Here is a 24,667-nt window from a genome sequence, read left to right as displayed (position 1 = left end):
TTTCACAGGTGGATCAAATAACTGCTGGAGACAGGTTCTGATTTCCATTTGTGTGATTCTCCCCACCCCACACCCTGTTTTTTTTTCCTTCCTTTATGGAAAAGAGGTTGCTTGCCCCATTGAGCTAATCTAGAGAGGGTTCTTTCCAAAACAAAACATGCAAAAGCCAGATCCCTCTTGCCCTCCTGTTTTAAGGAGATGAAAAATATCCCCCTGTTCTGTACCTATTCCAATTCACCTATTTGTGACTCTCTGGTCACAGCCACTTGTTTGACTGAGTTAGCTAAAGAGAGAAAACGGCCCGCTTCAAACTGTCAAGCAGTGGAGGGGAAAATACAATCGTAAGGAGCTCATGTTGGCAAAGATGAGCAGAAGCAGTCTTTCTCTTGTATTATCATTTTACCAGAAGACACCCAGTCATGTTAACGTGACCCACATTTCTTGCTCATTTGGCTACAGAGCTCGTGCTGAATTTGGGGGGCTTGTTGGATCTATTCATTCCTTTAAATGCCAGCTCAGTTTTTGGGCCATTAGCATCGCATTCCACCAATCCCATCAAAGAGTTCAAGAAATCAGTCTCAGGCATGCACTTGGTTTCTCTCATGTTAAAAACGCAAGCAGCTCAGAGTTAGGCACAGACCGTATATCAGACTCAATCCTCAAATAAAGAGAAAAGAGAAAAGCATAGGTATGTTCCATGAAAGAGCAGACAACACAGAGCTCATTCAAGTCAGCAACAAAAAGCAGCTCTGGCAGGCAAAACACAAGCAAGGATTCCCCTGGGTTGGTCAAGGTCAGCGCTAAAAATCCAACACCTGTCTCTTAGCATCAGTTCTGTTTTATTTTTCGCATTGGTTACCTTCCCTTCACTGGCTGAACTCACCTTAGCAGGTAAGGGCTGTACAATAGCCAGGGGACAGAGCCTGAGCACGGCTGGAGAGCCGGGGAGCCACCGGGTGCCTGCTCTGGATCCTCCTGCCTGGGCTGCAGCGCGGGCAGCTGCACCCGGCGAGCAGCAGGGCTGCATCCAGCCCAGGGCAAAGGTTTAACTCAGAGCCCGTTGTAATCACGGGAATATCCCTGCAGGAGCTGGATCAGGTTTTACGTGACCCTGTTCACTGCACTACTGCAAGTCAGGCAAATTATTACCTTCAGAGCATCGCTCGAGCCACATCTTCCCCATGCCTAAGGCTCCTCCAAGGAGCATGCACACAGGCAGCATCTGCAGCATCCAGTTCTCTGTGTGTGAGCCTGCCTTACCTCCCTCTTCCACATTAATACAGCTTAGCAGCAAAACCTTCCTTTTACTCAGACTTTGCTACAATCTCATCATCCCATTTAGCATGACGCTCCATGTCTGATTTGGTCTGTGCTGGCTGCAAAGTCACACTTCGCACCAGCTGACCCTGCGCCACCTGGGGCTTTCTACAGGATAGCGGTGTGCGTGCGGGACGAGTGGGGGCTTCAAAGCCGTGCTTGTCTGCAGATTTCCACTCCCTTCGATTTGGATGGGCAAATTGTTTGTTTGTTTGTTTTCCCTCCCAGTTCCAACCCCTCCTTTTTTGGCTTATCCACTGCCATTTCCCAAAGGGCAGCAGAAGCCCCAGCTCTGTGAGGAATCCCTTGCAACCCAGGAAAATCCAGCATCACCCACGTGCGCAGAGCCCGCAGAGGACTGTTCTCTGCGCCGTTCGTCGTGAGGCAAAATTACACACGCTTGTGACGGGTGGGAGGGCTGGGCGTGCGTAACCCTCGGCACACTGCGTAGAAAACCCCTCCTTTGGCCACGCAGCTCTCCAGGCAGGTATCAGCATTGCATGCAGTTAAAGGGGAAACTCCACGTTGCGATATTTCTCGTGTATAGCAGAGTTTTGCATTGATTCTCCTTTCTTCTAGCTACCCCTGTAATATGTGACATGCACATAGTCATCTTCTGGATCATCAGGGTCTTTGTTTCCAGGGTTTTGTTTGCTTTTCTGTTGCACAGATGCTGAAAAAGCTGCCAGGTGCTCACAAGAGGCACGGTTGCTTTATGGTTTTGTGATCCACCTGAGGACTGGCAAACGGTTTGAAAGGCATTTCTCTCTGCCTCGTCACTATTTCCCTGTAAGAGGAGGTGGCTGGGGTCTGGTGCTGAGGGCACCCAGCTGCCCACAGACCCCATGGGGTTCCATGCAATGCGTCCCCAGAGCTCAGTGGAAGCAGGAGGGGAGGAGGGAAGGGGGAGAAGAGACATCACAGAGAAAGAACTGGCCTTGCCTGCTGTCCAGCCATGGACAGCCTGCTCTTTACCCTTTCTCAGGACATTTTTCATAGAAAAAAAGCAGAAAATGCATGATGGATAGGGCATACAACCATTACCCAGATCTACGCCTCCTGCATCTACAACAGCAAAGTGTTTTCCTCCCCAGCACAGGAGCTGTGCCCACTGACCACAGGGATGCAGAATGAGCTCTGCCCTGCACGCCAGCAGCAAAGCACCAAGACTCAATGGATTTAGTGTTTTGGACTTTAAAACATGAAATGAGCACTTGAGCTTTCCCTGGCACAGCTGGACGTGCTCTGGAGGATTCAGCGAAGGAGGTTACCCAACACCGCCACAAAACAATAACCCCAGCAGAAGCTGGGCTGCTCACCCTTACCTCTCATGGGTGCCCAGTTGCAAAACACAAAACAACCCGACATCTTGGAATGTCAGATTTCTGTCTTCAGCATGCCCAAAGTTGCAAAGATGCTGTATAGGCATAAGAAGAGGGGTCCAACCAAGCCAAGAACAGGAGCACAGGAGCGCTCAGGGTGCTTTGGCCGTTCTGGCAAGAATTAACCTATGCTGCTAAGGAACTACCACTGAGGAAAAGGTATTTAAGCACATGAACTACCTTTGATGAGTAGTCCAATTTAAACATCTGTGACACTGCCAGTACCGCAGAAGAGCCACTGAACCTTGCTATGCAAGCTTTGTCCTGGCTTCCTTTGAAGCCTGGGGAAATCCCTTCCTGATTTTCAGAGGCTGAATATTTTTACCTCGCCTGCCTGCGACTCTACCATTACAGCTGTATCAGGTCCTTTCATCCACAGCCAGAAAGACTGGAAAGGTGGTTTTATAAATCCGTAACGCTGAGATCTCTCCCCATTCCCCACCAACTTTTAACTTCAATACTTCTGCTGCAGTCATTGGTGGCTCCCATCAGCAGCAGCAGCAGAAGGAAGAAGGCAGCTCGGTGCCCCCAAGATCTAACTCATGGGTCTTGGACACCAAGCGATGGAAGGAGCCTTGGACCTGGGCATATGGCCACAGAGACCACAACCCTAACAATCACAGGATAAACACTTAAACTCGCAACACTAACAGCAACAAGGCCAAAATTTAGGCAAATGAAGATAAGCTCATTTTTCCACTATTCACATGAGCAGCCGATGCCAGAGCACTTCTCTGTGCTTTCTAGACCCGGGGTGCCCAAAGATGAATTACCCAGAGGTCCCTCAGCTCCCACACACCGCCGTGGTTCCAGCCACTGCAGCACCCACAGGGGGCTCACTGCTTTGATTGCATGGAGCAAACCTCTAACTTACACATCCTCATTTCCTTCTTTGCTGTTTCCTAGCAGAAAGTTTCCTCCTCGACCCGCTGTTAGGCAAGCATGGAGGTTATCTGCAGGCTCTCACAAAGCCCCACATTGATTTGTTTCTGAACAGCAACTGTGCAAGAGAAAGTCCAGACGTTAAGTTAGAATAGATCCAAGAGCTTTGGTCAGGTGACCAAGCATTTTTTGATAAGCTCATGGTCTCATTCGTGTTACTATTAATCATAGCTAGGACAATTTGGAATGGAATCTTTTTTGATTACATTTTTCCTTATTCATCCTTTTTTGCTTAATTTTTGATTTTCAAAGACCAGTGTTTCCAAAGACACCTTTGGAATTAGGCATTCAAATTCACATTGGGATCTGGTTCCCAGTTCTCAGCCCTATTCATAGTGTGGTTTCTGCATTTTACTTGAGGTATTTGCTTTTGCATCCAGGGACTCTGTGTCCATTATGGTGGCAAAATACTTCCATATCTTGGTATGCCACAGTTTTCAAAGTTGAATAAAAAGAATCTTTCCTATGACTTCTCTTTTGATTTGAGGGAAGCAAGTCCGTAATGGCTTTAAAGTTTTCTTTTTTTCTTTTTTTTTTTTCTTGCCTTACAAGAACCATGGGCTTGAAATACAAAGACAGTCCTCCTAAATGTTCTGCTTCCCTCTCCAGAAAGCTCAACACATCTCATCATAAAAGGAAAACAAAACCAGTTTCTGAGAACTGAATTTGGTGCCACCACTTACAAAAGGAAGGGTTTCCCATCCAGGTCATCCAGAAGCATCCTTCCTTCTTATTCAATTTTCCACGAAAATAAAGCAAGTGTCAGTCTCCCCTTTATCAGTGTCGGGTGTAACAAACAGCGGAGAACAGGCTATTGGTAACTGCATTTGCCTCACGTCACCAATTAGCCAAGGGGAAGAAGATGCAGAACAGAAGCCAGTTTTGAGGCACGCTGCAGTGAGGCTTTTTCACCAGTGCAATCGGAAATCTCATCAAAACAAATTAAATTAAAGAAAAACGAGAGAAAATAAAAGCAGAGAATTTAAATAATTGTTTAAATTCAATGAAACCAACCGTGTCCTATATGTGATGTTTTCATGGATGGATATTTGCAAGATTATTTACAAATTTATTTTTTTGAGCAGCAGGTGCACAACATACAGACGGAGACATGGTTTTCGCATTGTATGTTGATTGGATGGCGTGATTCAGCAGGTAGATAAGGAAAATAAAGAACAAAACAGGAAACAAAAGAGAAAATGAGTAATCAGGACAAGCAAAAAAGGAAACTCTGAAAATTTCACTGGAAAAGAACTGTTGGGCTTTTGGGGGTGTTATTTTTATGATAACTATATAAATTAAAGAATGCTTCAAACCAAAACAGGTTCTGAGATCCTAAAGGTAACACAGACAGTGCAGTTGTTATTTGCATTTCTTTTTGTAATGCAAATTGGGAGACAATTCACAAACACTTCTCAGGATGTTTTTTTTTTTTTTTGTATTTCCAGGCACAGAAATAGATGTCAGTTTGCCATACACCCATTCGGCCTCCTGAGGCCGGCTGGAGGAGCAAGGACAGCTTCTCCTTCGTGCCACCTGTTTTACTATTTTACTCCAATTACCAAGAGGGTAAAAAAACTGACATGCATGTTTTTTGCCTAAGGAAATAAAAAAATATGTATATTCCACCGCATTCACAAAGTAAATTACATATGACATGACTACCAAATTAAAATAAAGCAATTAATCAACACATTTCTTTTCCTTTTATCTTTACTTTTCAGTGGTTCAAAGTACCGATGCAGCAAGGCTGGTGGAAGCCGAGACTCTCAAGATGAGACCGCCCAGGTGAGCAGACTCAGTTACCTTGGAGGACACTCACAGTCAGAAAACCATAAGTTAGTCATGCAGAAAAACAGTGCTCCTGCAACTATTTGCTAGCCTGACCTCAAAATCAAGCAAAATACATCCCTGGCCATGGAAGGGGTGTTGGACTATGTGATCTTTAAAGGCCTCTTCCAACCCAAACCATTCTGTGATGCATCCCCAGAAAGCATCCCATCACGACAAGCAGCAGGAGGGCTTCACGGTTTGGTTTGGGGATGGGTATCCGCAAATGCCATCAACATTGTGGCTATCACCTGGGCTTCTCTCCACCTGAGAAACCTTCCTGTATAAATGGGCAACGAGGGGGCTGAACACACAGGGGTGGGCTAACTGCCCCCAGGTGCCTGCATGGCTGCCCAGCAGCTGTGGGCAGAGGAAGGCAAAGAGAGCAGAAGGCATCCTGCAGTGGGGACACAGCTCTGGGTCACGAGGGGCAAAGACCCGATCTCCTCTTTGGTTACTCCCAGCTCTGTCACACGGTGCAGAGAGCTGCTGCTCCCCTGCTCGTGCACCGAGCCCAGAGCCAGGCTAAGCATGGCTACGGCATTTGGTGCAGAGCCAATGTCCACCCTCAGTTACTTTTCTCTTCTACCTGGAATGTGAAGGGCAAAAAGCAGCTGGGCAGAGTCAGTAGACGCATGGGTAAAGACAGGGCATGATGCCTGCAAACAAAGAAATGCCTGCCCACCGGTCCTCGCCTCAGCCCTGGTGCTCTGCACGGCCTGGGCTGCCTGCAGACAGCTTCAGCACTTCTATTTGTAATTGGTTCTAAATCACAGAAGTGTTAAAGTGACTTAGGCACAACTCTGATTTAAAATAGCAGGTTTAAAATAGCAGATTTAAAATAACATAAAGTAACATCACTTGGCCTGTTCAGCCTGGAGAAGAGGAGGCTGAGGGGGGACCTCTTCGCAGTCTACAACTTCCTCGCGAGGGGGAGTGGAGGGGCAGATGACCTATTCTCCGTTATCACCAGTGACAGGGCCCGCGGGAATGGTGTTAAGCTGAGGCAGGGCAAGTTTAGGCTGGAGATCAGAAAGAGGTTCTTCACTGAGAGGGTGGCTGCACAGTGGAACAGGCTCCCCAGTGCAGTAGTCACTGCACCAAGCCTGTCTGAATTTAAGAAGAGATTGGACTGCGCACTTAGTCACGTGGACTAAACTTTTGGGCAGACCCGTGCGGTGCCAGGAGTTGGACTTGATGATCCTTATGGGTCCCTTCCAACTCGGGATATTCTATGATTACAAAGGTGGTTGAAAATGTAAATCTATCACTTCACTTCCCAGACAGCAAAACAGTGCTGGTGTTTCCCAGGCAGCTCTGGGACCCTTGGGCTCCCCCGATGTGCCATGGGTCAGGACAGCGCACTCTGCCACCTCCTGTGGCAACAAAACGGAACCAGAGCAGCGTGGCACCCTTCTGCCCATCTTCCACACAAGGTGCCACAAAGTGTCCTCAGGCCTCAGAGGGGGGTTGCACTAGCAGTGGAGAGCCTGCTACAAGATGACCTGCACCGCGAGGCTCTGGATGAAGCAAATGCTCTGTGATAGAGAGCCTGCAAGCTGCAATTATTTGCTGCTGTTAACAGTTGTGGTATCAACGCAGTCTTCAGGGCACTGCTGCAAATTCTCCCTTGAGTAGTGAAGCAGTGAGTCAATGCATCACCCTTAAGCCAAGTAAGCTACTTCCTAACGCCTCTTCGGCACGATGCGCACGATGTACTTGAACTCTCAGCCCATCGCCCCATCTGGAGGCTCAGAGATGGATGCAGGCAGCTTAAAAATAATACACCAGTGGCTGCAAAAGCCATCCAGCATGAGTGTGCTGCTGCAAGCAGGCACAGGCTGGAGGGAGATCAGAGAAGTGCCATATGAAAGAAGTTTTGAAAAACAGCTCTAGCAAGTAGGCAGGGGGGACCTCTAGGCACTCTGCAGGGGAAAGCGCATGGGCAGGAGACACGGTGGCTGTGCAGAAATGCTGCAGAAAGGGAAGATTTAGTGAAAATGCAGCTCAAATTGGTCTGTGGATTGAGAGACAGAACCAAGAGGTAAGGAGCTGGAGTGGCAATGGGCAACACATGGGTTTGATATGAAAGAGATGTCTGTGAGCAACTTTGTGCTGGATGCACTGCCAGAGCAGGCTGAACTCCAGCAGGCAGTCCTCCCTGAGGTTTGGCTTGATGGATCTAGTTAGTCAAACCAAAATATTCTCAATTATTATCTGGAAGGATAAAAGAAAAGTGTATAGATGCTTGGGAGCTTAGCTCTAATGGATTTTGCTGCCTGTTTTAGAAAGAATTCATGCTGCTCTCCAAAGGCATCCCTGCACTGCTGCACTATCTGATGCTGGACGCCAGAGGAACCAGTGCAGAGCAGAGGTTAATGCAGCTGCTCCTGCACCATCAGGGCTGCTGCACCAGCGACCCCCAGGTGGGTCTCTGGGAGCACATTTAGCCTCAGCTCAAAGACCAGGAAAAGGTGAGGAGCCTCCAACTATGCACTAACTCTTACCCTTTCTCTTCCTGAAGGAGCATGTGCCAGACCTGGAGACCACAGGCTCCCATAACGACTGCGAGTTCACTGTGCTGGTAACACTGGCAGAAGGATGGTTTGAAAAGAAGTGTCGGTCTGTGTTTGTGGCTGACTTGCAAACATTTCCACAGATTTTCAAACCAAGGCAAAGGTTTGAGTGCCTAAACCTGGCAAGAAATCATGTCCCAAGGCAGACAGAATGGAGGCAAACATCCAGTACCTGCCACAGCACAACAAATCTCCTGATGCACACGGAGGTGGTAGCCAGACCTTGTGCTTGAGCTGAGTGACTCTACCCTGGCTGTAGGCTGTGTACTACGAGCAAAAGGCAATGCAAACTCTGCAAGATTCATCAACTGTTAAACACCATTTGCATGGGGAGTAAAAGTTGGCTTTTTCTGTATTTTTTTGTACCAAGGAGGTTAGATGATAATGTATTTTGTTAGCAGCTGCAATATGGTCTTCAGCACCAGCTGAATGTCCTGTAAAGAAGTCTGGGGAACACAGTGCTTAGCACACATAAAACAGGTCTATAAGCAAATCCTGAGGACTGAGAAGAAAAAATTATGGTAAAGTTCAAATCCATTACATACAGATACAGCATTATCAGCTAAAACATGCATTGGGAAAGGAAAGGAGCACATTCTAAAATTGGATAATTTCAGGCTCGAGTCATTTGCTGCCCTTATGGAAAAATCCTCTAGAATTTAATGGTACATTTGTGCACTTAATGTAATCTCCAGGAATCATTAGCAGGGAGAGAGCAGACTTGGGAAGGGTGGCCAATGAATCCTGTGGTATAGTTATGTTTTGTTTTTATTTAATTAATAATTGCCCTGCAAAACTTTTGTGCACAGAACAGAAACTGTGTTCCCCCAGTGCAGACTTCACAGGCTGGTGAGTTTCTGGTTGCTTTTATGTTCCCATTCTCTCTTCTCTTATCACCTTTGCCCTGTCCCATAATCAAGATGAGCTGGGAGTGACAGACGAGATGCTGGTGTGCGTGTGCGCCCTGCGAAGCACCGCACGCTACAAGCCAGCAGTCTTCATTAGATTCCTTTTAATATTGTCCCTCTCTTACGTTCAACAGGATTTTTCCATTAATAAGCAAAAAATGGCTCGGGGTCAGAGCCTTTTCCTGAACGAGAAATAGAGCCTGCTTCCTGGCAGAGTCACCAGCACTGTTGTTCTCATCAGAGCTTTTGGCACGAAAGGCTTTGGGGCAGCCAGCAGTGCTCATCTCTGTGGAAAGAGCAGAGCTGATGGAAGCAGGCTGCCAGGTCACCCAGGGACCCTGTCACACCGGGGGTCCCTGAGGCAGCTCTAGGGCTGGTGGGGAAAAGGTGCAATGTCTCGACAGGGTACAGCTTTGTTGGTAAATGAAGCAAATTGAGCAAACTGTACTTACCGCAATCTCTGTTACTAAAATATCAGTAATACTTCCCAACACTGTTACAAAATCAAAGACATTCCAGGCATCTCGGAAATAATTCTGCCAAATGAGAACACAAAGGGGATAGAGGGGTCCAGGGGTTATTATCTCTTTGCAAGACAGTTTTTTTTTTGTTTGCTTGTTTTTAAATGTGCATCATGAAATAGAAGCATTTCACGTAGAAACAGTTGAAAATAAACGAGGAAGGCACATACCAGCACACCAAAGGCAATGATCTTCAGCACACATTCCATTGAAAACATGGACGTAAACACAATATTCAGGCATTTCAACATTTCTTCATACGCTTCTGGAGCATCATAGAACTAAACCAGGATGGAAGAAAGGATGTTACTGAAAGATCCCTTATGATGGCAGAGTAAAACCTTCCTGTCTGTCTCTGCAAGATCTCTGCCCATTCTAGTGTCTTGCTTTAAGCAAGACTTTGGGTAGGAACATGGGTATGCATGCCATGCCAGAATCACAGCACTGCCTACAGCTGGGGCTACCCCCGGGACTGGGGCCCTGCTGCTGTGTACATCTCCATGCAAGCACGTCATGGACCAGCGGGGAGGAAGGACATTTTCCAAAACCAGAGAACAAGTGCACAACTATATTTAATTTCAGCAAACCCTACGAAGATGGTGACCACTTGGTTGTGAAATACTCTACGCTAGACAAGGGTTAGGAGGGGAGATTATCCACGATAACCAGACACCTGCATCTTCAATCCTTCTAGGGACTGTGGATCTTGTCCCCAAAGCCTGGCACAAATTTGAGCAATCTCCCTGGCACGGCCGGATTTAGAGCACCCCAGGGAGTGAACCCGCTCTGTGCAGGAAGCACGGGCTGAGCCCAATTCCCACTCACAGTGTCTGATCACAACCAAACTACCTCCTAGGGACAGACGAAATTCCCCATGGCCTCTAAAACCAACATGAAGGAGATCAGAAGTGGCGATGTTCCTGCCGAACCCCCCAGCCGAGAGCACAAAACCTCCACAGCAAACACCATATTTTTTAGCCCGAAATTGCAAAGATTCAGTAACAGCCCACTAACCTTCATCATGAGAACAATAGTATTGAGTGCAATCATGACCATGATAAAGTACTCAAAGGGAGGGGACACCACAAATTTCCACATCTTGTACTGAAAAGATTGCTTGTTCTGAGGCATGTAGCGGGTCAGTGGCTTGGCACTTATGGCGAAGTCTATGCAGGCCCTCTACAAAACAGAAATGGGATGAAAAGAATACAAAAAAGGGCTGACAGTCTCCATCAGTCAGGATATTTCTGGGAGTGGAGGATGTAGCAGAGGATGGCGTTTCTAAGCCTTTCCGACACTCAATTCAAATACTGAATACTACTGTGAAATGCAGCACACCAGCCCCAAACTGTGATCAATCCTGGACACTCATGGGAATCCCAAACCCCGCAGTGCTCCTGTAGCCTCCTGCAACCCCTGTTCATCACCTGGTGGGTACCAATTCCCTCCTGCTTAAGGAAATAAGCTTTAAATTCATCGGCTTGCTTAAGAAAACACTTTGCCAATTCCTTCTGACACAGAATTCCAGAAACCAGAGGATTGGTGAAGATGCTATCTGTGTTAAAAACAAAAGTATTGTGAAGCTCAGTTGCGTCCTCACACACAGCAAAACCTCTCCACCTAATAACTTCTATGAAACGTGAACTGAACTCAACCAATAAATCACCCAAAAAGTATTACTGGTTGTACTCTCAAAGACACCCTTAGTTGGCAATTTCTGTTCACATTTTTATAAGTAGAAAAGTGCTTTAAAATTTATTTTTACCCACAAGAAGTTTTGATTCTGAAACATTTTCTCATCTTGGATTGAGATAAAAATTCAAAATCTCAAATTTTATCATACTGCAAATCTCAAGAAGAATACTTTCTGCCCAGTTGAAAAAAATGTGGGTAAATCATCTCAAAATACTCTACTTTATTTTGGACTTTTTGTTCAAACAGACAAACAATTGAAACACTCAGTAACTGATTAAAAGTCAACTCTTTTAATCAAAAATCAAGCTCCAGTTTCAAAATGAACGAGATTTTTTCTGCACAACAGGTAGTTGAAGCCCAGTGACCCCAGACAAAGGATTTTGCAAATGCTAAAATTTTGCCTGGGTTCTTGAGGAAACTGGATACGTCTGTGGAAGAACGACAGACAGATGCTGCTAACTACAGAGATACCACGTCCAATTCAGGATGTTCCTAAGCTGAAAATGGTTGCATTTTCTACGATGTTAAACGAAAGCATTGTGCGTACTTGCCCTGTTCTTATGCTCTTCCCAAGGAATCTCCTTTTGGCTGCTGGCAGGAGGACGCTGTCTCAGCCAGGCAAAAAAAAGCCTGGTGAGAGCAGCTTTCCACTGGGGAGCAGCAGCAACTGCATTTCACTTCGATTTCTGACGAGCAGCCCCTCTCTCACCAAGCACTTCTGCCTCCTTTTGCAGATGCATGCTTGAGCTAACACGCAACGCTATCTCCACTTGGAAGTGGAGATGTGATCCAGAGGGATATGGGCACTGCTTAGCTCAAGTGCAGCAGCTGGGGGCTTGCCCTGGTTTTGTTTTAATGCAAAATATGAAAATCTCCAAGAGCCTTGGTGCCTATTCTCTAGGCCCTACATTCAGCACATCACACCACATGTTCTGAAGCCCTCCCTGCTGCAGGAGGGACGAGGAGTGAACTCCCCTTGGTATCAAGGTGCTCTGGACCCCCAGGTGCCAACACCCACAGTGGCTGAATTCATAAGATGTGGGTACCTCGTTTTTCTCTAGGCTGCATTCTGACATCACTTTATCTCCTTGCTCTTGGAAGGTGATGATGATTAACGCCACAAAGATGTTCACAAAGAAAAAAGGGAAGACAACAAAATACACCACGTAAAAGATAGACATTTCCATTCGGTAGCCAGGGCTGGGACCCTGTTCCTCGTAGGTAGCATCCACTGAATGCTTCAATACACTGCAAGCAAGCGCAGAGAGAGAAGAAATGTCAGTGGAATCAGTGAGAAGCACCAATGACACCCCTACAGTTGCTTGCTGGCCTTCACTCGCACGGAGGGTTTTCCCACATATGCTCAGGTCAAATTCATTCCCATCTTAGTGGCTGGGAAGAAGTTTTCCTTGAGGATATTTTAGGGAAACCTCTGTTTTCACCATTCTGATGAATGATTGCCATCTGCTATGTACAGATCCACATATCCAAGTGAGGGGGAGAGGATACCGTCAGATCTGGCTTCTCTTCTGCTCTGGTCAATATGAATAAAATACGGGTGGGAAAAGAAAGGTACTGATGATCTCTGAGTATCCAGGGGAACAGTGAGGGTTTGGAAAGGACATGCTGATGCTCTAAGTTTTATTCTCTATTTTATTAAATAACTGAATATGGAGGACAAGGAAGTCCTGCCATGTAGACACCCCAACCATGAACTGCAGTCCCAGCAGAAACGTCTGCCAAAATACAGTCGTATGCTGAACAGCCTGGAGGCTCAAATACCCAGTATACTTTCAGCATAGGTCACAATACTTTTCCCTTTAATTTTCTTATATTTCCATTACAAATTTTACACTCAAGAAAGGTGCGCAAGACCAGGAGACAGGAGCAAGCAGGCTAGTCAGTACTGAAACCCTCCTCGGCATCAGTGTGCAGACTCAGAGGAGCGCCAAGAAAAAGGCAGAATGCTGCCCACTGACTCACCCATGAATGACAAAAGGGGAAGTTAAAGCTTGGCTGATAAAACTGTTCCTATTCCACAGGTCACCTGCCCTTGACATGTCCCTCAGCATGGAAAGCTGCCGCTACCCCCACCCGAGACATCTGACCCCGCCAGCCCCACGTACTCACGTTGGCCACCCTTCTCCCGTGGAGACGGTGAAAAGCGTCAGCAGAGCCCACAGCACATTGTCGTAGTGGAACTCGTACTTTTTCCATTCCCTGGGCTGTGCCTCCACCTCATTTTTTTCATAGTCAAGGTACTGGCCCCTAGGAACAAGAGATTCAGACCAAATGGGAGAATTTCCGACCAAATGGGAGACCAAATGGGGAGAATACCCCAGTACAGCAGGGTCTGACCACGCACAGCCCCTAGGTTTGTAGATTCATCAAATGGTTTGGGTTGGAAGGGACCTTGAATACCGTCTGGTTCCGAGCACATCCCACCAGGCCAGGCTGCCCAAAGATAGGGAACACAAGCAAAGTCTAGGGGAGCCTCAGGACCTGGGCCTGACGTTTAGAAATTAAATAAATGTCATCAAGACATTCATTTGCTGGACAAAGCTGACAGCTAATGGCATGCTGGCCCCAAGCTGTCTGACCTTACAGAAAACTCTGCTGTTTGATGGGGAGCGGCCTCTGGTTCCTACCTGAAGGCTGTATCTAACTTCAGAGTTGGTCCTGCTTTGAGAGACAGGAGCTTGGGCCCTAAGTTATTCTATAATTTCACACTTTTCTGCAATGCATCTGCTCTGTTGCAAGGCAGAGCTGCAGTGAGAGCAGGCGTGCTGCTGCCCCACGCTGCAGGGACACCAAGGGGAGATGGATGGACGGACGGACAGGCAGCCCCAGGCAGTGCTGAGGATGCAGTTTGGGTGCCAAGGAAAAAGGCAAGCGAGGAAGACACCCGCTGCGGGGAGCAGCACACCTCCACAGTCTGCTGCCAAGGACAAAGCATGATAGGGCTCTTAAGATATTCAAATGCAGTCCTTTTTTCTAGCTAATTAGGAGTTCTTTAACTTCCTACTGACTCACTTTTGATTATTTATTCATTCTGTTTTCTTAATTTGCACAAGCTGTGAGAATCCAGGCAGCAGGTAGAAAGAAGAGTCACGCCACCTGTCCCAAGGTGTTCTTTACCTTGAATTCACACCCAGCCCTTGCTGGGAGGAGCTTTCTCCCCTGTATTGTTCAGCATTTGAGCAATCATTTACTAGATCACCACCGCCAGGAACGGTGAAGGTATTAAAACAACAAAAGGGAAAAATCACCTCTCCGGTAAATGTGCCGAAGCAGTGCTCTTACAGGAGCCTCGCCGCACTCGGCAGATACCCAATTGCTTGGGTAGTAGCTTGGGGACAGCCTGGAGCTACTGGTGCCCGAGGAACCTCAGGCTCCTCCTGCAGCCCCTGCCCAGCCATACCTGCAGTCCTTCTCCAGCTCCTTCGACTCATCAGTGCAGTAGAAGAATCTGCCTTTGAAGAGCTGCACAGCGATGACAGCAAAAATGAACATGAAGAGCATGTAGACTATGAGGATGTTGAGGACATTCTTCAGGGAATTCACCACGCAGTCAAAGACGGCCTGAGGATGGGAACAAGGTTACGGGGCTGTGAGGAAGGCAGAGGGCATTACCCTGGCACCTAGCATCTACCTGCACGTGGGAGTAGTTACCCAACACGTAACCCATGTGTGGTGTCATTGACTTGCACGTTTGGTGCATGCTCGCTGTGGGAAATAATTCTGGCTTCCTACAGCTCCTGCTTTCTTGGTGGGTTTGGTGTGCCATCGAATTCTCTGGTGCTGCCCGTAAAATTCATCAAGACAGAAATATTAGTCCTAAGCAAATATTCCCATGGCCAATTATGAAATGAAAAATTTACTTGTGTTTAATTTATTCACAGTGAATAGGGAAAAACCTCATCAAATATGTTCCTCATTGACTGTTATTTGAACTGTTTGAATAATAAGAAAAATACACCAGATGCAAAACAATCAAATGCTTTGAACAATATATTTCTTTCTAATGAAGTGTCTACCAAAATCAAGTGTGAATAATCTAGTCAGCATATGCCACTTCTGAACTCCTCACGAATAACTTCTCAAATACATTTATTATTTAGTTATTAGTCACTGATTCACTGTTACAAGTAATTTGCAGTTTAATTTTAGTCTGCGAAGTCTGTCATAATAATAGAAATGGAGCTGCGTTATTGCCTGAGCACGAGGTTTGTACAATAGAGTTTCTGTTTCTCTGAATGGCAGTGAATAATTCCCAGAATTACACTCCTGATGCAACCCAGAAACCCAAAATTAAAACACTGGAAGCATCTCTAATCACCCTATTAATCTTGCTGATTGTTGCATACAAGATCATATCCAGGAAAAAAAAAAAAAAAAAGAAAGTATTTTGAACACAAACCATGTGAATATGACTTCTGCTTCATAGAGATTTCTGAATTCTTTAGAAATGGTAAAATTACTCTGTAAAATGACTTGAAAATAAGGAAGGCGTTCAATAAAAAGCAAACGTTGTGTTCTGCAGTAAGGCAGAGCTGCTGTCGACTGTTGCACAACCCAAGAACTGTGCATTTCAGATTTCTAAACAAATAAAGACCATTTTCTACATTGTTCAACATTACTCTTCCTTATCTTGTGAGGTAAATTTAGTACGCATAAAAATGCATGAAATGAAAATTAGTTAGGCATGAATTGCGGGTAAGGACAAAGGCAAATCTGTATAATAAGTAACCCTGATTTTTACGTAGCATTATGTGAAAAGAAGAATTGTCAGACATTGCTTCACCACTGCACAAGCACCCTTTGCTTCTCCCCTATCTCCCACAGAAAAGAGCCTGAAAGCACTGCTGACACATGAAGACATTCTATAGCAGATATTCCAGAGCTCCAAAACTCAGAAATGATTAAATTTTGTAACTCCTTCCACCCTCTGCTTCCAGGGCTGGCTCTATCTCAAAGCGTTCCTGAAATGGTGCTGAATAAGTAACCACAGGCCATTACATTTATTTTACTTTGTAACTTAGTATTCTAGAGATGAAAGGGTACTCCTATAAGCCCCCACACTATATATTCTTTAATAGAAAAGATGAGCAGATTAAAACTCCTCATACAGCAATGACATTTCTCCTTAGACAGGCTGTGGAAAATCTTGCAATATTCATATTAAGCTCTCTAGTGAAAGTCAAAGACTCCAAAGCCTATTTTTTCATGTATCATTTGTAGGAGCATCACACGTACAAACTGTAATTTAATTTATTTGCCTTTTTTTTTCTTTCTTTTTTGGGAACTTTGATTTCTTAATGTGGATCTGCAATAATTCATAAAATTGCATACAATGTTTGCAAAAGAAACAAGTGTTTGACATTTGCTAAACATCTGCAAAGCTATTTTTACAAATCTGGCAAAGAGATTAATTGCAACAAAATAAAAGGAACAAAAATAACTTGGATGAAGTTTACTCCATCAGCTTCCACTTGGATCAGTTGCAAACCTCCAGAGAAAGAAATATTTGAGGTTATTCTCTAACCTTTAGTTTTGGCAGCCGTTTAATGGTCTTCAGTGGTCTCAGGACCCGCAGAACTCGCAGCGACTTGATCGTGTTGATGTCCTTGCCTTTGGTTCCTCTGCAAGGGATAGAGGGCACAAGAAAACAGAGGGAATAGTTTAGTCCTCAGGCCATGAACAAAAACACCTGGAGAGAACCAGTTTTCTCACAGGTGCGGGGTGCCAGCCTCACCACAGATGCCGAGTACTAGCCAGGACCGCAGATGAACTCCCACCTGGGACACGTTCGCCACCACGCAGAAGGGATGCTTGGGCAGGACACAGACCTTGCCCTGCTGAGCCCCCCGGGCTCTCCAGCCACGGCTCATTTCCCTGAGTGTCCCCAGGGAACCGGAGGCCTCTTTACCCCCCCAGGCAAGAGCCACGGCCGGGGCAGCCGCACACACGGGCTGAAGGCACTGGGAGAGGAGGCTCAGCGCGTCCACCCCAGCCGCGGGCAGGAGAAGGGAGAAGGTCACACGTGGCACTCGTCCTGCCCCAGGCACCTCGGTGAGACAGGAGGATGTTTCTCTGTGCTTCTTGCACTTCTCCGGCAGGGAAGTGGTGTCTGGACAAGCAGGCAGTGACCGGAGGGAACCGGAGCCCTTGGGAGAGGGGCAGCGCTCTGTGTGCCCATACCCTCATCCTCAGGTCTCTTTTGGAAGACATGCTACCAAACCCATGCTGGACCATGTAATATGATGGCATATTACATGCCTGGAGCAGTGCTAGGACAACTTCCCACTTAGGCATGCAGATGCTGTAAGTCACGTTTTGTTTTTAGTTTTTGTGTGTGCAAGACATGAGGCCGTTCCTCTCATTTCCATTAAAAGGGTTTAGGGAAGGACAGAGTTCCTTTCCTCGTGCACTTCCAAAATAAACAAAAAAGAATTACTCCCCAACACACACCAAGACACAGTCACATCGTCTTCCAATCCAACAGCAAAACAATAGCATTCCCCTTCATTTAGTATGAAGTGAAAAATGGGATGGAAATCTTTAACAGCAATTTATTCATGACTGTAGACTGGGTCTGAGACTCTACTGGAGTAACACGGATGGGAATGGATAACACGTTGAGCAGATGTTGATATACCTATCCTACGCTCTTCGGTTTGCTAAATAACGTTTCTCTTCTCCAACAGGAAAGCAATAAAAACACAAACAACCCTAGAGACCCACACGAGGTATGTGCCAGGAGCAAGCTGCAAGCTCCCCCACCCCCTGTTAGCAGCCAGCCCTCTGCGCTGTGCTAAAGGAGAAGCACTGAGAGGGGAGGAAACGACCTGGTTTAATTCCTGACCGACCTCTTTGAGCCCTGGAACGTGGCTTTTTGTGATTTATCTGCTTCTAAAAGACTAACAACTCAATGCTAAGACTGTTTTAATCAGTACAAATACTGGACTGGAATCTGCAACCTACAAATACGCATTCCTGTCTCATGTCCAGACTCTTTTTCCAATTATCAGTAACTGCTCTTGCCCTGAAATGCAATTGGAAGTGAGACACAGGGATTTTTTGAGGGCCATAGGATACATCCCAATGACCTATATGTTGACCACAAGTTTCCTCGGCAGAATAGAAATGGAGCAGAGGAGGAGCAGAACGGACCTTTACCTCTCCTCCCCCTGCCTGGTCTTTCAAGGGTGCTTTAGGGCCATTTTCAGCAGCTGCAGATGGAAGGTGCCTGCTAGCGTGCCTGTAAGTGCAGCTGGTTGTGCTAATACAGAGTTACAGGATTGATTTAACTATGCAGAAGAACTACTATATATAGCAGAAGTGGAAACAGGTCAGCAGGGAGGAGACAGCACCTGGTCACCCAGCCCATGGCCGTCACCTTGGCTGCTCCCCGTGCCCACGGAAGGCCAAGAAAATTGATCCGGGCACCCCGTGTGGTCCAAGACTTGGGGTTTTACTGGGTGAGGAAGGCAGAGCAGAAAGGCGTGAAGAAGTAGGGTCTGGGGGATGCAGGGGTGAGAGAAAAGCAAAGGTGAGAGGATGGAGGGATATGTGGTTGGGGTAGCAGGAGAAAAAAAAGGCATTAAGTAGAAGGGCAAGGGCACCTTGGCTCAGACATATAGTAAATTCTTGATCCTTTATGGCCACGTTTCTGTTTTGCAGATACCCTCACAGCCCGGATTAGCAGCACAGCCACTTGCAGGTAACCATTGAACTAATAAGCCTTGACAGTCTGCATCTGGTTCCAGGCAGACACACACAGTTTCTGCACTGTGTCTTCTAGTACTCTTGATTCCAGGAGGTCTAAAAACCTGATTGCTATGCTGCCGTGCATTTGTGTTAAAGAGCAATTGTACCAGTAAGGCCTTCTGGAGGTGGAGTTTGGGATGGGAAAAGAGATGCTTCTTGGCTCTGAAGGAGCCAGCTGAGGTCTTAGAGGGCTTGCCCCCAGCCTGGAGCAGTAACCTCTGTGGACTTAACAGTGCAGGAAGGTTAATCCGACCTTCTGGGGACTAGTGAATAGATGGAGCAGAGCAAATCCTGCTGTATGACAGAGGAAGCTGCTTTTCCCTTGCCCAGGGAGGCGTGCAGACTGCAGTGAGAGCCGGGAGGTGGGAGGAAGACAGCTCCAGTCCCAGGAAATTCCTTCTGCCTCAACAAAGACACTAAGAAGAGCTGATTTTCTTTTTTTTTTTTTTTCTTTTTCTTTCAGGCACATATGCAAATAAAGAGCATGAGCTGATTAAATGTTAATGGGATTTACGATCTAAGTCATATAGAGGATCCTGAAAAATCCTCTAAGAGTCTTGCTATAAGAGAAAGCTCTTCTGAAGGACTGGGACTTTGAACCAGAGCAATGCAAGCTACACTTTGATGAAATGCAATTTTTGCAACTATTTCAGCCTGTCAAATAAAAGCTTAAGAATTGGTTTTGGTGTTTGTAAGAGACCCCTCTGTCAGTATTGTTTTTACACCTCTCTAGTACAAAGACAGATATCCTAAAATAAAAGGTCCAGATGGAACTAAGATTAGGTCAAAAGCTGTGTACTAGCACACGTTGACCAGAGCAGTCCCAACTGCATATTTTGTACCACAAAAATAAATTGATGTGGAAGGAAAAGATTCTGCCCTTAGGTGAAGAGCAGAATAACAACTAGCAAAATTCAGAAGATCTACAGAAGAGCAAGCACGAGAAGGACAGACCGCAAACAGAACCCCAGTGACTGGAAGAAAAAGAAAATTAAAAAAGGAAAAACATTACATTGGGTCAATTCAGGTTGCATTAGGCTGGTTCAGCTTTCCTGGGGCAGTTTACAGTTCAGTTATTTAAAATATTAAAAATATTTAAAAAGCTTTGCGTGGCCTTTTCCCCTTCAATAAATAAACGATCCTTTAAAAAATTAATTGCTCTATAAAGCGGAAGCTTCTTGTTTCTGTTGCTCTTGCGAGCAGCTCTGATTTCACGTACAGGGGCCTCTCAGAGCCACACCATCAAATATTCAGAGCAGGGTGGAGCCACTGCCTCCTGCAGCTGCCTGAACTCCCCAGGCACAGCAAATTCCTCCAGCGATGGCAAACGAGGGCACCCAGCCCTGCCCCAGCACAAAGCTGTCTTCTCCCAAGGGGCCCAATGAGCTGGAGCCCTAGGCAGAAGACAGAAAGGAATGTCTTGGATCTCAAAAGCCTTTTTCTTTGCATCCTTTCCATTGCATCTCTTGGTGGGCTGCTGCTGAGGAGCCCACCCCAGCTCCTGCCCTGCAGGGGCTGCCGTGTGGCACTGCCGTGTCCCATCTGGGCCACCGACCCAACAGCCACCTCCTGTGAGCAGCAAAGCCCCGCTTCTCCTACCTTCTCCTTTTGAAATCATCCCTGCCACCTTCCCAGCAGCTCTCCTGCTTTGTTTCCACACCAGGGGCCGACAGCCAGGGCCAGATCACAATGCCCACCCTGCACGAAGCCAAGCCTGAAGCCTTCAGCACTAGCACAGTTTAGACCACCGAGCCTCTAAATGAGAATAAACCCACTTCTTTAAAACTAGTTATTATGCTGCAACTCACGCATATAGCTACTAAATCATTCCCTCAAATCTTTTTGGTGCAAATATATCTGTTTATCATAGCTGCTGAATTTCTGGTCAAATGCAACACTTGTTACCTGGCTTTCTAGTCTGCTTTTATCCTCTGGTTAAAGGAAATTGGAATGAATGAGAACTGTTGAGGAAAACTACATTTCACTGAATAATGTGACAAAGGAGTCGATGTAATGGGTGTAACATGGTTCATTTCCACAGTGGCAAGTGTGTGTACACATATTTGACAGGCATAACAGTGCAGCAAGATACAGGAATAACATATTACCCCATGAAACTCCTAGAGAGAGATTCCAGCAAGAAGAAGACAAAGAAAGAGCAGAGTCAATGACAAACATAAGGCTGTACAGTGCACCCCATGCACCTGCAGACACGTGCTGGCAGAGAATCCCATCCCATCCCATCCCGCACCCACCAGCTCAGTGTTCATAAAAATCAACGAGTGAGGAAGCAACAGAGTGGCTATACAGCATATACCCACACATCCCCCCGCAGAGCACCAGTCCTTCTACTGACAAGCAGGCAGGGCAAATGTGCCTTCACCCTACTGACACTTCAGGAGGTAATAACCCTGGTTGCTTGGCAAATGCCATTTGATTTTTCAAAGAAATAGTGTGAAATTCTATGCATCTCAGCATAAAGCATCTCAACACCCTTCTGGTGTTGAAAATGTAAAACTGCAATCTCTTTGCTCTTATTCATCAGCTATTCCTATGGAACAAATGGAATTTACACCTGGGGCTGGTAAATTTTGATGACAAATTTACTTGCTTGCTTTAAGCTCTTCTATTTCCCTAAAGACTAAAACATGTCTGTATTTTTGTGGAATGTTTATCTGCAGAATAAGAAAGGTATTTCCCTTTGAAATGCATTGCTAAATGGAGGACATTATTTTATCATCATCATCAGTATTAGTAATCTTTCTAGCATCTCACTGGGGATCTTGTTTTCAAAGCTGTTTGAACTACAGTCAACCACAGAAGAGCTTCTAGAGCTGCAGGCAGAAGGCAGGCTGCTCTGAAAGGCTGAGATGAATGTTATGTACCTTGCAGCAGTGACTGATACCTCATATGGCTAAACAAACAGGCTGTTGGGGTATTCCAGACGGAAGGGTTTCAGGGAGGTCTGTTTTCCCTAGGTTTTCAGGGACACGTCTGTTCAGCAGGAAGGTAAACCACACCACCTTTACTGGATAGCCACCAGGTCAAGAACGTGCACGAGTTAAGTCACACCGACCGAGTGGCAATCACATATTCTTGCAAACAGAAACTACTCACAGCCACATTAAGTACATTTTTACAGTAACACAGGTGATGAGCGACAGGATTCTAGTATTTGCTATCAAAAAACACTAACCAATGGAGATTACCCATTTTTTTCTCCAAAAGCTCATTTTCAGGATTATCAAAATTCAGCAGGGTCAGTGCATCTATCTGGCTTAACCAAACAACGCAGTTGAGCTAAGGACATGACTATCTACCCCACTTTTATCTGAACAGCCTGAGACTTGTTAGTATTCATAACTGGACTGGTGGGAACAGAGAGCAAGCCATCTCCTACAAATGACTGGATTTCCTGCTTTCAGATTAGACCAGAGATACCACGAGGATTCTCTGAATCGGATGTCAACACTTGCTGCCAGCTGAAGTATGGGCACGCAGCAGTGGTTAGAATCATAACAAGAAATCCAAAATTTTCTGCGCCTCAGAAATAGGTTTGACTCACTTTAATCTGCAAGACAGTAAATAGGCAGACAGGTTTTATTCATTCCCTTCTGTAAATCCCTGCTCAATAATTGCTCAAAGAGCATGTAAAATAGAAACAGCTTGGGGCATGCTATTATGAAGCACAGTCAGGGGATGTACAAGTCATTTATTTAGAGGCTGATGAGGGGCTGTTAGATATTCATGTCCCAACATGAGCAATGGGAAACCTGAGCACAAAACAACTCAGAAGGATTAAAAATTATTCATTTTAATCAATAACTTGTCCAAAAGAAAATTTTGTTTGAAGAGAAGATGTTTTAGATGCAAACCCTGATGTTTGCTCTTGCAGCACAGAGCTGCTGTGTGAAGGGTTTACCTACTGCCCCTTCCCCAGTCTGTCTTCATGGTTTGAATTCCTAACGGCAAAAGGGAAATTCTCAGTGAATCACAGACTTGGGCAATAATGCTTTACACACTAATACTTGTGACTAATATAATTTGACTTTTATCTCTCTCTTCAGCCTTTACATCTCAAAACAGATTTCCTTTACAACAGAGCACTCAGCCTCTCTGAAAAACTGATTTCTAATGAAGAGTGACAAAGCCTCTAAAGAGGGATGGCAGCCTCCCTTTGAAAAACTTGCGTTGGGCATGCTGGCTCCCAGATCAAAACAGTTCTTCTGCACAGGACTGGGCACAGAAAGCCCAGACCCCAATGTCTCTATTCAAAAATTTGCCACTGTCACCTCCACTGAAGGACAGCAAATGCTGCACACCTCGATCCTCTAATCAGATACAGGAAGGCTCTGTTCACAGCTGGTAAAAAAAATACAAGCACAGAATTGAAGAATTTGTGCATTCTTCGGGTGTCCTTTCTCTAATCCATCCTTAATCCATCCTCCTTGGAAAAAGTGGCACAGGAGAGGTGATGTTCCTCAATGGGTTCAAAAACCATACCAGCAATTCCAACTCCTGCTCATCTGCTCCTTGGCACGGGTCAAATCAGTTGAGATATTTTTTATCCAGCATTTGTTATGAAGAATAAAAGATCTAAAACATAAAACTCGCAGCCGTCATGTGAAAGGGATCTTGACACCCCAGAAAACAAAAAAAACTCCTGAGAAATATTCCAGGCCAACATTACCAGCGAGACCCTGGTAACATTTTTTTGGCTGGTAGTGACACGAAAGCACGTAGGAAGAGCAGCAGATACGGCCATCTGCCTAAATATTGCCATCAGTCTAAAGTACTCAAGACACGCTTTCACAGTTTCCTGACAAAGGTGAATGCTTTTTCTCATTAGCAAGTAAAACACTGCTAATTTCTTCATCTTCATTAATCATCATGTCAACAAACAGGTGAGTAGATTTTGGGCACGGGCTGCTAAACATTCACTGTAATTACTCAACACTAATTTAGCAGAAGATTAAACTGGCCAAGTCCCGAAGCCTGTTTCCAGGTCAAGTCCTAGAATTTCTCGGGAAATTTTTTGCACTACGATTACTCCGTGGCCCAGAACTACAGGAAGAAATTTCTTTCCTCAGTTCAACTCTGAGCTCCCAGATATGGGGGAACCTGCATTGCTCCTCCTCTGGCCTGCTCTGAGAAAAAAAATGTTCAAACAAAAAGCTAAACTTTGTTTTACAAAAATGATTCATCTATGTATGTTGCTATGTATGTTGCTCAAAACCCTTTACAACATTAAAGAACCCCACGGAGCATTATTTAATGTCCTAAATAGAGAGCAGTGATTGAGGGAGCAATTAGCATTAAAGTGAAACTCTGTGGAAATACAAATGCACTGAATGAGAGAGGAGGAGGAGAAATACCAAAGGTATATGAATCAGAAACATCCATGACTCTAGAAAAAACATTCTGTAAAGAATTCACAGAGCTATCAGTTCAGTTCATCAACTATTTTTTTATAGTAAGAACAATTTTGAAAAGAATTGCCTGAAGACAGAAGACTGCCACAAACTGTTATAATGCTTCCTTGAAAAGAAGTTGGCCAGAAGGTCACAAAAATCTTGGCTCAACGTTTGAATGAACAGCAAACAGACTCACCCTGAAGCTGGGAGAATTTTCAAGAGATTCTACAACTTGAATTTAGAGCTTTTTTCCCCCAGCTCTAAGATGACAAAAGGTAAAAATTGAACATTTTGCTGAGAAATGGAGCCACA

The 24,667-nt window shown here is 45.5% G+C and overlaps 1 protein-coding gene across 14 annotated transcripts in view; it reads right to left on the bottom strand.

Moving 5' to 3' along the window:
- Positions 1-24,667, bottom strand: part of LOC310885015 (voltage-dependent N-type calcium channel subunit alpha-1B-like) — a 283,849-nt gene that overhangs the window by 40,680 nt on the left and 218,502 nt on the right. For all 14 annotated transcript variants that reach the window (XM_083807730.1, XM_083807736.1, XM_083807737.1 and 11 more), the window contains 7 exons: positions 16,717-16,813; positions 14,593-14,753; positions 13,302-13,439; positions 12,218-12,419; positions 10,491-10,655; positions 9,647-9,757; positions 9,408-9,491 (listed from right to left, as the gene is read on the bottom strand). In XM_083807730.1, the coding sequence (XP_083663856.1) occupies positions 9,408-9,491; positions 9,647-9,757; positions 10,491-10,655; positions 12,218-12,419; positions 13,302-13,439; positions 14,593-14,753; positions 16,717-16,813 (958 nt within the window). The remainder of the gene's footprint in view (positions 1-9,407; positions 9,492-9,646; positions 9,758-10,490; positions 10,656-12,217; positions 12,420-13,301; positions 13,440-14,592; positions 14,754-16,716; positions 16,814-24,667) is intronic.

Source organism: Anser anser, assembly GCF_964211835.1.
Source record: "Anser anser genome assembly, chromosome: 21".
NCBI classification, from domain to species: Eukaryota; Metazoa; Chordata; class Aves; order Anseriformes; family Anatidae; genus Anser; species Anser anser.
Note: the sequence above shows the minus strand (reverse complement) of the source record. Positions and strands in the feature narration are given on the sequence as shown.